The 13,852-nt window shown below is 30.1% G+C and overlaps 1 protein-coding gene across 1 annotated transcript in view; it reads left to right on the top strand.

Annotated features, from left to right (window-relative positions):
• Window positions 1-13,852, top strand: part of LOC106459542 (14-3-3 protein epsilon-like) — a 27,156-nt gene that overhangs the window by 9,535 nt on the left and 3,769 nt on the right. The window contains exons 3-4 of the mRNA XM_013919169.2: window positions 6,479-6,585; window positions 11,541-11,884. Coding sequence (XP_013774623.1) covers window positions 6,479-6,585; window positions 11,541-11,884 — 451 coding nt within the window. The remainder of the gene's footprint in view (window positions 1-6,478; window positions 6,586-11,540; window positions 11,885-13,852) is intronic.

The raw sequence follows: 13,852 nt of genomic DNA, 5'->3' as shown, positions 1-13,852 counted from the left end.
TCTGTACTGTAAACTATTGTATTACATAAATTTGCTAGTAGTGGCAATTAGATTTGTTTGTATAGTGAAACAACATACACGGACATATGTTGAAATAAAGTTGTTTGAAAGTTCAAAGAAATGATATTCAAGTACCGAAAAGCTTTCTTACTATCATATCTACAGTAATGTTGAAATGCGTCTGCACTGGACTGAACAAGAGTGACCACCAACAGGCATGATATTTTATGGCAATTGTACAATGTACAAAGCTCGTGCTGCTAACCTCACGATTTATTCTGCACAATAAACAAAAGTATGGCTGCAATGAAACATAAACTTGAAATAAAAATACATTTATGAAACAAAATTAAAATGTTTTTTATGTACATATATAAACATGAAATCCTAGTTAAAAATAAAAATACGCATTTATTGTTTAGGTTTATTTACAAACATTATTTTTGGGTCTTGTATGTTACTTGAAACCATAAGGAGAGTACGTGATTATTAAAAAATTAAAAATTGATAAAATTTGCATTTTATGGATAATACAATTTTTTTTATTTCAAAATAATGTACTAAAACATAAAAAGTAATAAGTTAAAATATAAATTTTGTAATCATTTCTTATAAATACCATTTCCTAATGTAATTTTCCAAGATATTAAAGATCATAATGCAAAATAACTAAACTTATCAAAAGTAACAGGCTTTATGTTTCTTAAGTTAAACTACATGCATTTATGAAAGTTCTTATGAAGTTTCAAACAGTTTCATTCATTAGTTTTATTGTTGCAATGAAATATAGCAAGACTTTCATTGGCGACTCAAAGTTAGTAGCCAGTGGTCATCGGGTTAAAACTATTGCAATTACAGATAATTATGTAGTCAGTTAGATAATTTATATGTGTGCATTGTTTGAATACAACAAAATAAAAACAATATTCAATAAATATTATAGTATTTTGCATTACCTACGGCCTGGCATGGACAGGTGGTTAGGGCACTCGGCTCGCAATCTGTGGGTTGCGGGTTCGATTCCCCCTCCCACCTAAAAATTCTCGCCCTTTCAGCTGTGGGGGCATTATGATGTGATGGGCAATCCCACTATTCTTTGGAGCCCAAGAGTTGGTGGTGATGACTAGCTGCCTTCCTTCTAGTCTTTCATTGCTGAATTAGGGATGGCTAGCACAGATAGCCCTCGTGTAGCTTTGTGCGAAATTCAAAAACATCTGTTTTGATGGAAGTTTAATCTTATTTGGTGAACGTAAGATATAAAAAAAAACTTCATGTTTACAAGCATTGCAAATGAATAAAACCATAGTATCTTTATTAAATAGTTAAAACTATAATTTTTTAAGATAAAGAACTAAACATCAACAAGATACCTTTATTTACCTTTAAGCAATCTCCATTCATGTGGCTTTTTTGCCTTATACTGAATATATGTTTGTGTCTAGTTAAACCTAATGCTAACAAAAGCTTCTCCAAATGTTGTACATTTGTTACACTGTTAAACTTTTAATGAAGTTTTCTTTGTTACCCATTCAACCCATCTCAATTATATAAGCTTACCTACCCTATCTCTGAAGCTTTTTAAGACAGATATGCTTTTAACACAAACATATTCACAAGGAAAGAAACATTTACAGAAACTAGAAAACAACAACAACAAAAACTTCTTAACCATATATATAAAAAAAGTCAACACTTGTACACTCGTAGCACTTGTATTTTCACTTATTTTGGATATCAGCAGTAAGAAAATATCTTTGTTGTGGGTCAATTTTGTAACAAGTATATGTTAGAAGAGATGCAGGTGTCCTAAACAATATTAATTTTGATTAAAATAACTTAATAAAGTTTAGAATGTACACAAATTGTTAGTGTGTCTAGAAAAAGCCAAGGCATGAAAATTTACCATGGCAACCAACATTTCATTGACATTCATACTGTATTTGTTTAGAAATAATTAATTATTGGCTGAGGTCATAGCTGGATTGCTGGTAGATTCCAGCTCTGTTGACTACATTAATTAATAGGCCAATCAAATAAGAACACTGACATTTAATATTTTTTTAATACTATATGGCTATTTTTTCCTACTTATTTCTGGAGAAAAAAAAAGATATTGTGACCTACTCTGGATCCCTGACTACTTATACAACATTAAATAAGTAATTAATTTCAGGGAAAAAAAATTAGATGTAAGGGGTGGGGGATCGATCCCCTTGGACCCTTTCCCTATACCCACACCTTTTTTACAAAATTAATAGTATTTGAATTCTGAAAAATGTGGGAGAGGGGTGCCCACTAGACACCTCCCGTAGATCAACATCAATAAAGAATACAATTATGCAATTATAAGTTAGAAACATAACACAGTAAAAACAGTAAATTTACACTTTATTTAACACTTAAGTAGCCAGGTAGTTGGTGGAGGGTGCAAAATTAGTAATAGTGGCAGATAGCCTTAGCTTTACAATAACAAAGACAAGATGAGTAAACTTAGTGACAAATAGTTAGAAAGCCAGAAAATTATAAAATTTATCGGACACTGTTTGCTTTGTGCATGTTATTATTGTGTGTTCTTGGGTGCTTTATTTAATTAAATAAAAATGATTTAGTGTACTAGTACCAACAGTATAAAAAGGAAATCTAAGTTTAACTTTCATTGACAGTCAATAGCAAAAAAAGGAGAGTACAAGTACCGTATTTCTTGTTTTTTATGTATATTCTTTATCTATTATTGTAAAAGTAACTCGAATGGAAAAATTAAGAACTTGTTAGGTTAGATTAGGGAAGATAATGAAAAAAGAAAATTCTTCACAAGATAAACTTACTAGCAGCTTGTATGTGACATAATTCACTATGATAATTTGAGCTACGTGTTTACAGAGTGATGTACAAATTGTGTGGCAGGATTATCAGTTAGGCACAGGTCAAAGGGCAAAAAACTATATATATATAAACAGATGTATACTGTTATGAGCTTCAAGCCTATTTAGGATAAACAATTGTATTTTGCTTTTACAATTTGCAGTCATTCTGGAAAGAAAAAGGGGTAATTTAGAATTATTCTTTTTTTATGGTGGAGATGGGGTCATATAGAGTTAGGGTAGAGAAAAGAACAGATGAAGTATAAAGTTTTACTGAAACAAAACATTTGAGATTTAATTAGGAGGTTTTTGTAAATTATGAAAATGAAATTTACAATCTTCAGGTGAAGAAAAGTATTTTCAATCTTAAGATGAAAATCACTTTGCACTCAAAGCAGTGAACACTCTGGCTCCATGTATTCATGGACAGTTTTAGTACAAATATTAAATTTTTAAAAAATCTGATTTTTTTGTATACAAAAGACTTATGTTTACTAAAAACATGAAATTTTTCTAAAGATAAACAAAACATATTGAAAGTTCCAATATGGAAACTTTTGGGTTACAAGGTTGGTGTAATCCACCAAGTCTTTAGATAGGGTTAAGCCTATTTTTGACTTGGCATTGTCCACGTTTCATCAGTAGCAAGAACCTCTTTTGGTGATCATTCTTCTCGATAAATCACTAAAGTAGCAGTTTTTTATTGCAGGCTTTTCTTTTTCTTGCACCATTTCTGATGTTGATGTTACTTTGATCCTATAAAAGCTGTTTATTGCAGTTTCAAACTCCTGCAAGTTGTCAGAACTGACCTTGATATTAGCTTGACACTGGTGGCAAATTCAAGAGGGGAATATCCAGAATGTTTGTTTATTAGGATTCTCAGAAGAAAAAAATAAGTTTAAGAAATAAGTAGCCTTTTAATGTAATATTCTTGTCCAATTTATATCACTCTTGTATTTATTTATTAATTACTTAAATTATTAATTTCACTTTTGAAAAAGGTGCTAAAAGGAATTTCTCAAGCTCAGGATGTGGCAGTATTTTGTTTATGATAACTTCCATTATGATAGCTCAAATCATTTTACTTAAGTTAGATGTAGTTTTTGATATTTATGTACCTCAAACTAACTCGACTCTTTATATTCCAAGGGTCAAGTGTAAAATATAAAAGTAATAGCTTGTTTTGTGTTTTTTTGAAAGTAGAGAAAGTATGATAATTTGTGCTACAGTTGCAGCTTTGATAAGTTACACTAGGCCAGTCTTTTATAAGAACAAATTACTTCTTTTCCCTGACATTTGGAAGGAAGAGAACAAATTTGGCAACTTAAAGTAGCATTTAAGATATTTTTATATTTATTCATATATTTGAAAAGAAATTTGCACATTCATTTCACAATTACTTCAGCATTTGGTTTACAGGTTTGAGTATTTTTCCTGGGAAGTTATGCAAAATGATGGTTGAAAATGGAAGGATCATATGTCATATTGATTGTAAAGCAATACATAAATAATTGATTATATTTAGTGATTAGAAATGTTTTGAGCAGCTATTATGTAAAACTGCACAGAATTCATGATGAACAGTTATAATTGTACGGACTCAATGTGAAGTATAGCTGTTCCAATGTTAAAAGAGTATGTTTGTTCATTATTAAGATCCATGAAGTTTCATCAAAAGTAACATCAGATTTCAGATTTAATGTTTCGTTTTTAACAGTTCTTTAGTTGAAAATACTAATTTTTATTCTTAAACTCTTACTATTGTTTAAGAAACTTTGGGTGGTGAATGTTATTATGACATTGTTTTTATTGAAACATTAAAACTGTGCTTTCAATAATATTCCAATGGGAGTGTTACTATCACTGAGTTATTTTTCAGTTAACCCACAGGTATACTTTACTGCGCATGACACAAGGTTTTAGTGTCTTACATTCAAAATTTTATAAACTACTTTTTTTAGCATAAAATCTTAGCTAATAATCTGTATTTTAAGTTCTTAATTCTACAAGGCAATGTTAAAAAATTCCTTTCTCTTTATTTTATCTTAGCATGTAATCATCCTTATTTTATCCACCATCCCTCAAAAAAGTATGAAATTAGATATAAATCACTCTAAAATCGTTATTGCTCAAACAAGCCATAATTTTTATAGTCTTCAATTTTGTTTGGTTACAGAGCTATTGAATAGAAAATCAGACCCCTCCTGCCACACCCAACTGTCAAATCCTATCTTTCACAATTCGTTGATAGTTCTCTCTTGCGTTTCATTAAATATTACCTATAACCAATAGAAAATCACGGTTTCATCTATCAAATGACGTATTGTATAACCTTATGTTCTGAACAGTTAGATGTCAGTTTTACTCGGAGTACCAACATCGTTCCCATGGGAAAGTAAACAAGTAGTTCACATGAATTTGTAACAGCTCTTTTCGCAAAGTTAGAAAGCCAGAAAATTTTGAGAGGTAAGGGAATTTGTCTACTTTTTGTTTGTTATTAGTCTATATTCTTTGGTGCATTATGTAATTAAATAAAATTATTAAGTGCATTACTATGATTAGTATAAACAGTTAGGGTTAACTATCTTCGAAAGATTGGTGAGGTATTTTATTTCTTGTTTTTCATGTTTATGTATAATTATAAAAGTAACTAAAATGTAAAAATAGGGATCCTTTTAGGTTTAAGATTAGATTAGGTAAAATAAATAATAGTAATGTAATAATAGAAATGTTTTATGAGGCACACATGTTGCAGCTCGTAGGTAATGTAATTCATTAGCATAATGTGAGCTGCATGTTCCCCAAGTGATTTACAACTTATAATGGCACGAATAGTAATTAGACACGGCTCAGAGGGCAATAAAATTGAATTATAAATATTTGTATACTGTTAGAAACTTTGAGCTGCAGTAGGATAAATGAATGTAGTTTCATGTTACAATTTGAAGTCATTCTAGAAAGAAAGAAAGGGTAATTTAGGTTTATTTCTTTTCTTTTTTTGGTGGTTATGAGGTCAATCGTATTGACTGATCACGTTTTCAGATAGGATAGAGAAAATAACATATAAACTATAAAGTTTACTAACAAAAATGTTTGAGATGCATTTAGGAGGTTTTATGGATTAACCAAAGGAAATTTGAGATTTTTGAGAAGAGGAAAAGTATTTTAATTTATACATGAAAATTACTTTGCACACTCTATTCAAAACAGATACTCAATATAGGACAAATCTTTATTTTATTTTATTAAAAATACTTTGATAAAAATGTGATTTTTTTTTTTATGCGAAGGACATGGGAAATTTTGTGAAGATGTACACACTATATTGAAAGTTAGAAGTATTAAACCTATAAAGACATTAAACGAGTAGAAATGGTTATGTGGTTGGTCAAATGGACCAAGCCTGTGTTGAGAGAGTTTATAGAATTACCTCTAAGTTACCTGCTGAGTATAATTTTGCTGCCTTTCAAATTTTTTTAAATGTTTGTCTGCACTAGTGTTTCTCCTGTTGTAATTTGTCTTGATGTTACATAAAAGTTTTATTGTTGGTATTTGTTGGTTTATAAATGCTTATGAAAATAAGTCATTAAAAATAAACCTTTTTCTCTGTTATGAAGGTTGAAAATGAGCTACGTGATATTTGTCAAGATATCTTGGATGTTTTGGACAAACACCTTATACCTAATGCAACAACTGGAGAATCAAAGGTGTTTTACTACAAAATGTAAGGCTTTTCTTAAAAATTCAGTTCATAACATAAGAAGTAATTTCCTTAAACCTTTTTCATAAATTTTAACTTAAGTGTATCAATAGAAAAGCTGAAGATTATACTTAGAAATTCAAACAGTTATAATATCTCAAGAAGTATAAAATTAAATGATTTACACACTTAATGTCATAATTAACACTTTAGGCCTAAGCTCTCCATCATTATGTAAAATGTACACAATGGTAGAAGTATGGAAACATTAGAATAAAAGCTTTGGAGTTGGAACAGATGGGTAACAATACAGATTGATGCCCATGTACTGCACATGGTTGCTTTATTTTGGATCCTTTATTCTATTGCGAAAGCTGGTGAAAGACAATTGACCAAAACACTGTGAAAATATAAAATTAGTAAGCAATGTGTTTAGTATTTATACAAAGGTTGTGTGGTAGTCTGCTGATTAAATTTCCTTTTTGGGTTACAATGACACTTAAAAGTATACTTATATTTATTGTTTTTACCAGATATCCACCTGTCACAACTGTTACCTGGTTCTTAAAAAGAAAAGTTATGCAAAGTTTAAGTCAAAGTAATGTAAACAGAGCTACAGACAAACTATTATTTTTAAGAGAAAACAGTAAGCAAAAAAAAAGTAATGACACAGAGTGAAGATGAAAGTGGAAGCAATCATAGTAAAGTTGAGCAGACTCAGATTAAATTATTGTGGCAGGCCAGTGACATTAATTAGTAAGTCATTCATCTTTAAGCTTAACAGTGTACAAAAATCATTGAGTACCTTGTAAATCAAGTTAGTCAACCGTTCATTATACTCTTAAAATTTGCTTATACCATACTAACTTTTACCTCTTCCATTGACAATAATGAATATAGGAGACAACGAATCAATTAAGTAAGCAGCAAATTTTGAATAGTCCGTTTTTAAAGTTTTCTTTATTAACTGATTATTGGCTGATTCACTACATGCAGTCTGTTCGGGGTTACTGCCATTTTGTAGCATTCTAGGACAGAAATGAGGGCTTATGAGGCCTATCACTCATAAGAAACTTTCAAACGTGATGACAGTGTGATTTGTAATAGTAAATACTGTAAATTATTGTATCAATATAAATATGATTCTACATTTTTGTATGACTAGTTTAACTTGTTTCAACTGTAGCTGGCTGCTGCTCATAATAATTTGAGGTATTAGGATGCAGCGATCATTGTTGTGGAGTTGTTGTTTCACTTCATTGCAATTTAAAGTAGAAACTGACACACTAATGTTAATGGGGAATTATCAAAGTTTTGTGTATTTAAGTGTTTTACACTCACAAAACACTTAGATACATAATTTCGATTTTCGATATCTGACTTCTATAAAGGCTTGGTTTGGTCTGAAGTTTCATTGGTGGCAGTGTCCAGGGTCACTGAGGTGTGGAATTCTTCGAAACTAGTCTGGCTCACAGACACACCCGCAACAAAAGAATAGACCCTTCCAAACTTTTACTTGTTGTTAAACAAATGTTTAAACAACTCTATTCAATTATCAAAGTTTTGTCAATGAAATATTTGAGGTAAGCTCCACCCATCAATTGTGCACTCAGTGGTCTTGTAATCTCTCAATTTATGTTATAATGACAGGCAGCTGTAGATGCTGTAACTTCTGTATGTAAATGTATGTACATACAACCCAAGCGTCATTGTCATGTACAAATATTGCCTTCACAGTGTCAGTATTGTGTAATGACAGCCAGCCAGGGTGAACCATTAAAGATTACTTTTTTTGTTACCAGTTGCCAATATCAATAAGCTAATATTATTCAATTGAAGAAACAGGTGGAAGCTTTACACTTTATTGATTTCATGACCATTAAGCTGGTGCTCATTACTGATTGTTGAAAGTCGAAAAATATAGAGATGTTTGTTTAAATTTGTTTCAGTGCCTCATGTAGAATAGTAAGAATACATGCAGTAGCCTATACTTTGCAGGCTTATGCTATAGTATACACGATGGCTGCAAAATGTTTCAGGGTTAACATCGTTTCATCTTTCATTTATAAGTATATCATTTACTGTTTTCTTTTACTTTTCCATCCAAACATTCGTAACGTTTTATTATCGTCAGTTTTAGATATGCTTTTGCTTGAAAAATAAAGACAACATTGCACACGAAGTAAACTTAAACTGTGTGGCATCATGGTTCATATTGTCTTGTCTTCTGTATGTTAGAAAGTGTTGATAGTGGTTGGAAATTTTTGGGTACCCAGATACCTGCTTGAATTACCGATCTGGATAGGATTTTTGGTATCCATTCAAACACTACTTATATTACATAATGCGGTAGTCCAATAATGATGTTCTTTAAGCCTTAACCATTATCAAGGGTGAAATTCTCAAAAAAAAAAGTAGAGATACTCAGCTGAGTGAAATGGACCTTTTTTGAAAAAAAGAAAAAAACCCATGTGTAAACATAAAAAAAAGGACAAAGCAGCCCAGGTAAGTCCCAGTACTAGTACTGCCTTAAAAAACATGTTTCGGTACTCAGTACTGATGATTACTGGCACAATTTTACCCCTGACCATTATGATCATTTAACTTTGGTAAAGATATGTTACACCTTTTCATTTTTACTTGTAAAGACCATTAAAGTTTAAATGAAGTAAGCACTTGAAAGAGAGAGAAAAATTCAGGAACTTAATCAACTAAAATATAGAAATTATGTTGAGACATCAATAATAGGATTGATACTTAATGCTATCATTACCTGAGCTTCCATGGAAACCAAACTTTGAGAACCACTTTCTTTAGCACTTCAATAAAAAATTCACTAACCTTAAAACAGGTATTGAAAATAGTTACCTTAGGATTTATGTTTGCATATTAATAGTTAAGCTTCATCTCTGTATTATTATTATTATAATTAGTTTGTATAACTGAAGAAACCAACAATCAAGGAAGTGAAAATGTGGTAAGAAAAGATACTTATTTGGAATGAATGTAAAATGTTTCCAATTTTCTAAGCAATTTGAACAAAAACTAAAAATTGACAGGCTTTAATTATGAAAATTAAATATTAAACATATTGTATACTAGTATGTATGAATTAGTTTATTTTTGAATTTATATTTTAGGTACGAATAAATTTATTTGAAGATACTCAAAAAATTGAAACACTCGGGTTCTCTGAAATATTAATAAACTTCATTGTAATGGTATTTAGTAAATATTACAAAGCTAAATTAATAGTTAAAAGATCTTGCATTACTTTTGTTACCTCATAAGTATCAACAAATTTTTTTCCTAGCAATTATTATTTTTCCCATCAGTTTTTCTTTTGTCAAAAACAAAAAATGCACTGAAATATCACAGTATGAACTGTATACATTTTTTCATGTAAAAGTAAGCAATGTGCTGTTTAATTCAAAATTATGTTATGAACAAGTGAACACTTGCCATAATCATGCTAAAAGGGAACCAAGGAATTTTTTTTTTTTGTAGTTTCAAAGAACTGATAAGTTATAGTACATAACTAATTACATTATCTGTTGGCTAAGCTGTAATGAAAAAAAACATGGCTTTGGCTGTGTATAACATGAAATAATGAAAAAGGATTTGAGTATTACTTCAAATAGTCCATTTACATCTTTTGATTTAGTTGTTGAAAAAAGGATGCAAACAATCAACCAATAATTACCTGGGTTGATTTAGGCTAAACTGATGGCTGTAGATTTATGTGAAAGAAATTTGCTAAAATAGGTTTACAGAAACAAAGTTAATATGTTTAACTACAAAGTATTGATAATTGTAAGACTTATTGTACAGTAATGTTAGTAGAAAATACATTTAATTCCATTCAACTGGATTTTCTACTAACTGTAAATTCTTATTAGAACTTATACATCTTTCAGTAGTATGAAGCAATAAATATGTAATTAGATCTTTGAGTACAAGCTTGAGAAATATTAGAATAATTTTCAAACTTTTTCAAGACCATGTTAGGATATTTAGAAAAAGAAAACAGAAAAACTTTTCAAGCACTTAGTTTCTCAAATTGTGATAGTTCAGTTTTATTGATAGTGTGGGCTTGAAGAGTTTGTAGAAGAAATCTTCTTACTATAATGGATGTAGTGTGTATGTAATCAAAATACCTGTACAATCTACTGAATGGCACCGCAAACAAAAATCCATAAAAAACATTTCACGCTTTGGCCATTCAAGATTCAGACAATTAGAAAAATAACTGGTATGTGAAACAACCATTTCGTTACAATAGAACACAATTTTAAATAAAACTACTCTCCTCACAATAAGAACACAACTTTCATTAGGACTGTATGTGAGGGTTTGATTATATCTTTATTGATGTAATTTTTAAAATGCATTACCGAGAAACTGGAATTCTTTAAAAACTTGTATTTTCAATAAATGGTACCACTTTTATTTTATAAAAACATTTTGAATCATTAAATCATTTTGATGCAATGAGTTGCATGTGAATAAAGAGACTAAAAATGTTCACCTTTTTTTCAATGAGAAATGAATACTACGATTAGTAATTACTAGCACAAACAGCCATCTGTAAGGTGGCGTTTCTACTAGTTAAATATAATGATAAATGACAACTTGTAGGTTAGGTGTGAGAGTCAGTGTACATAGTCACTGATTTTATATCAGTCTTTAATTTATATTTAGCTTGTACTGTTTGTATATGTATGAACAAGTAGTTAAATAAATTATAGAATCATAAGAGTTTGAGAATTAATTAAGTTTTAAGAGTTTAAAAAAATATTTACAAGAATGCTGGAAAATAACCTTAACAATACACCCTTTTTTTTTCATATTTTGAGTAAATTAAAAGTAACTTGTCCAGATCTGCTAATTATGAACTAGAAAAGCAGAAATGACACCAGGTGGTTTTTGTGTTTTAACCTGTATTTCTGGCTTCTCTGATATTTTTTTATGCTGTACAGGAAGGGTGATTATCATCGTTACCTTGCTGAGTTTGCTACAGGGAATGACAGGAAGGAAGCTGCTGAAAACAGTTTGGTGGCATATAAGGCTGCTAGTGATATTGCCATGACTGAGCTACCACCAACTCATCCAATACGCTTGGGTCTTGCTCTTAACTTTTCAGTCTTTTATTATGAGATCCTTAACTCGCCAGATAGGGCATGTCGTCTTGCTAAAGCTGCTTTTGATGATGCTATTGCTGAACTTGACACACTCAGTGAAGAAAGCTACAAGGACTCCACCCTCATCATGCAGCTTCTAAGGGATAATTTAACTCTATGGACATCTGATATGCAACATGATGGTAAAAACTTTTTTTTCTCAATTTGACTTTTGTTTCTTCAAATTATCGTAATTATGTGAACAGTATTCTTTTTATTGTTTATATAATAAAACTTTACACACACCATACTATATTGTAACTTCTATTATCTTTTCAAAAATCATCCTGTGGAAAGTTCAGTGATATTGTTAATATTTGATAATTGTAGGTGCAAGAAAAATATTAGAACCAAGTAATATGAAAACTTAGATATTAAAAAGCAGTGTTCATAAAATAATGATTTTTTATAGCTTAATTTTCTCATAAACTAGCAAATTATTAGCACAAAGAATAAATAATGTTTGCAGTTAATGTCTTCTGCTGACAAAAACTTAAGATTTAATAACATTTTCCAGTTATTTTTCACAATAGAGCTGGATGATTAGTGGAGTTTACCAACTGATTAATTGTTGGGTTGATTCACAAGTGTTTAACCAATCAGAAGTGGGAATATAGAATTTAAACCTCTTACCTTTTCAATTTGCTGAGATATCAAAAAATTTGTCAAATCCACAATTCTTCCAAAACTTTCAAGACATTTATTTACCCACCTGGTTTTATATGATGTGTGTAAAATCAATGGAAGGATAATTTTTGTATCTACAAAAGCTTGTTACCATGTTATATATATAGGTGGGCATAACCATGTTGGCTTTAGATTCTTTATCTGTGATTGTTATTGTTCAGTTCTGAACTGTAAAGAGAACTTTTTTTTAACCTGTTTACAGTTTAGTTAGAAAGCTAGTAAAATTATAGCAGCTTTAGGACATACTATTCTAGTTCCTGACATATTTTTTTTTCTAAAATCCATATGTGTGAGCTACATGAAATTTTATGTACACAACTAACTTAATGAGAAAAAAAGTAGGTTTACTGTGCCACAGCATTGAGTGCAAAAGGCTTCTACTAAGATTTTAGTGCTAAATTTAAATTTTTTTATGTACATAAATTACTTACAAAGAATCTAAAGTAATTAAAATGTAGAAACTAAGCTTCTTACATTAGGTAACATAAACTTAACATTTTAAATTTCATGACTTCATTTGATCCATAAGGCAAGCTTGCTGTTAGTAAATGAATGTAACCTGATCATTTGTTTACCCTGAACTCTACTAAAAATACCCCATTGTGATTTATAGCTTTTCCAAAAGTACAGTAATAAAGCCATAAAATTAAAAGATACAGGTGTGAGAAGGTTAGAAGCTCTTAATATAAATAAGTCAACTTGTCTGTCACAATGTTCAGTCATTGTAGGAAAAAAAAAAGGTATTATTAATTACATTTCATGTTTTTTTAACTTTTCACTGCACATTGATGATTTGACTACAGTTAGTAATAAGGTAGAGAAAAAACAAGTAAGATATGTTTTACCAAAAATAATTTTTGGTGTTCCTTTTGGAGGTTCTAGAGGTTATGCAAATAAAGTAAGAAAACTTTAAGATGATAGAGGTATTTTTATTCTGAGCATGAAAATTACCTTTCACTCCGATTGACTCAGCAGAGGCTTCTGAAATTCACAAACAAATCTGTAGTAAAAATACTTTATTAAAACATCAGATTTTTTGTGTACAACAGACTTGGAATGTCTACGAAAAGCTTGGGAAATTTTGTGAAGATACACTTAGTTGTTTTGGAAATAAAGTAAATGCTACTGCCTCTAACTTCACAGATAAGGGTGTTCAACAAATGGACCAATCCCATACATGTAAGAGTAACAAGAAACAAACATAATGACAATATTTCAATTATTGGGTAGTTGGAATAATCAGGAATACTAATTGGTTATTTTCATGCCATTAATCACTTTAATCATATTTTTGATTAATCAAATATTTTACATAACACTAATTAATGCTATTAACCTTTTCAGTACAGGGCACTGGTGAAATGCCATGTCATCTCGTTTTTTGACTCACATTTAAAATTTTATTGAACTACTATTTCATGAAT

This window comes from Limulus polyphemus, unplaced genomic scaffold, assembly GCF_000517525.1.
Source record: "Limulus polyphemus unplaced genomic scaffold, Limulus_polyphemus-2.1.2 Scaffold624, whole genome shotgun sequence".
Classification (NCBI taxonomy): domain Eukaryota; kingdom Metazoa; phylum Arthropoda; class Merostomata; order Xiphosura; family Limulidae; genus Limulus; species Limulus polyphemus.
This window is presented reverse-complemented; position numbering and strand designations above follow the sequence as displayed.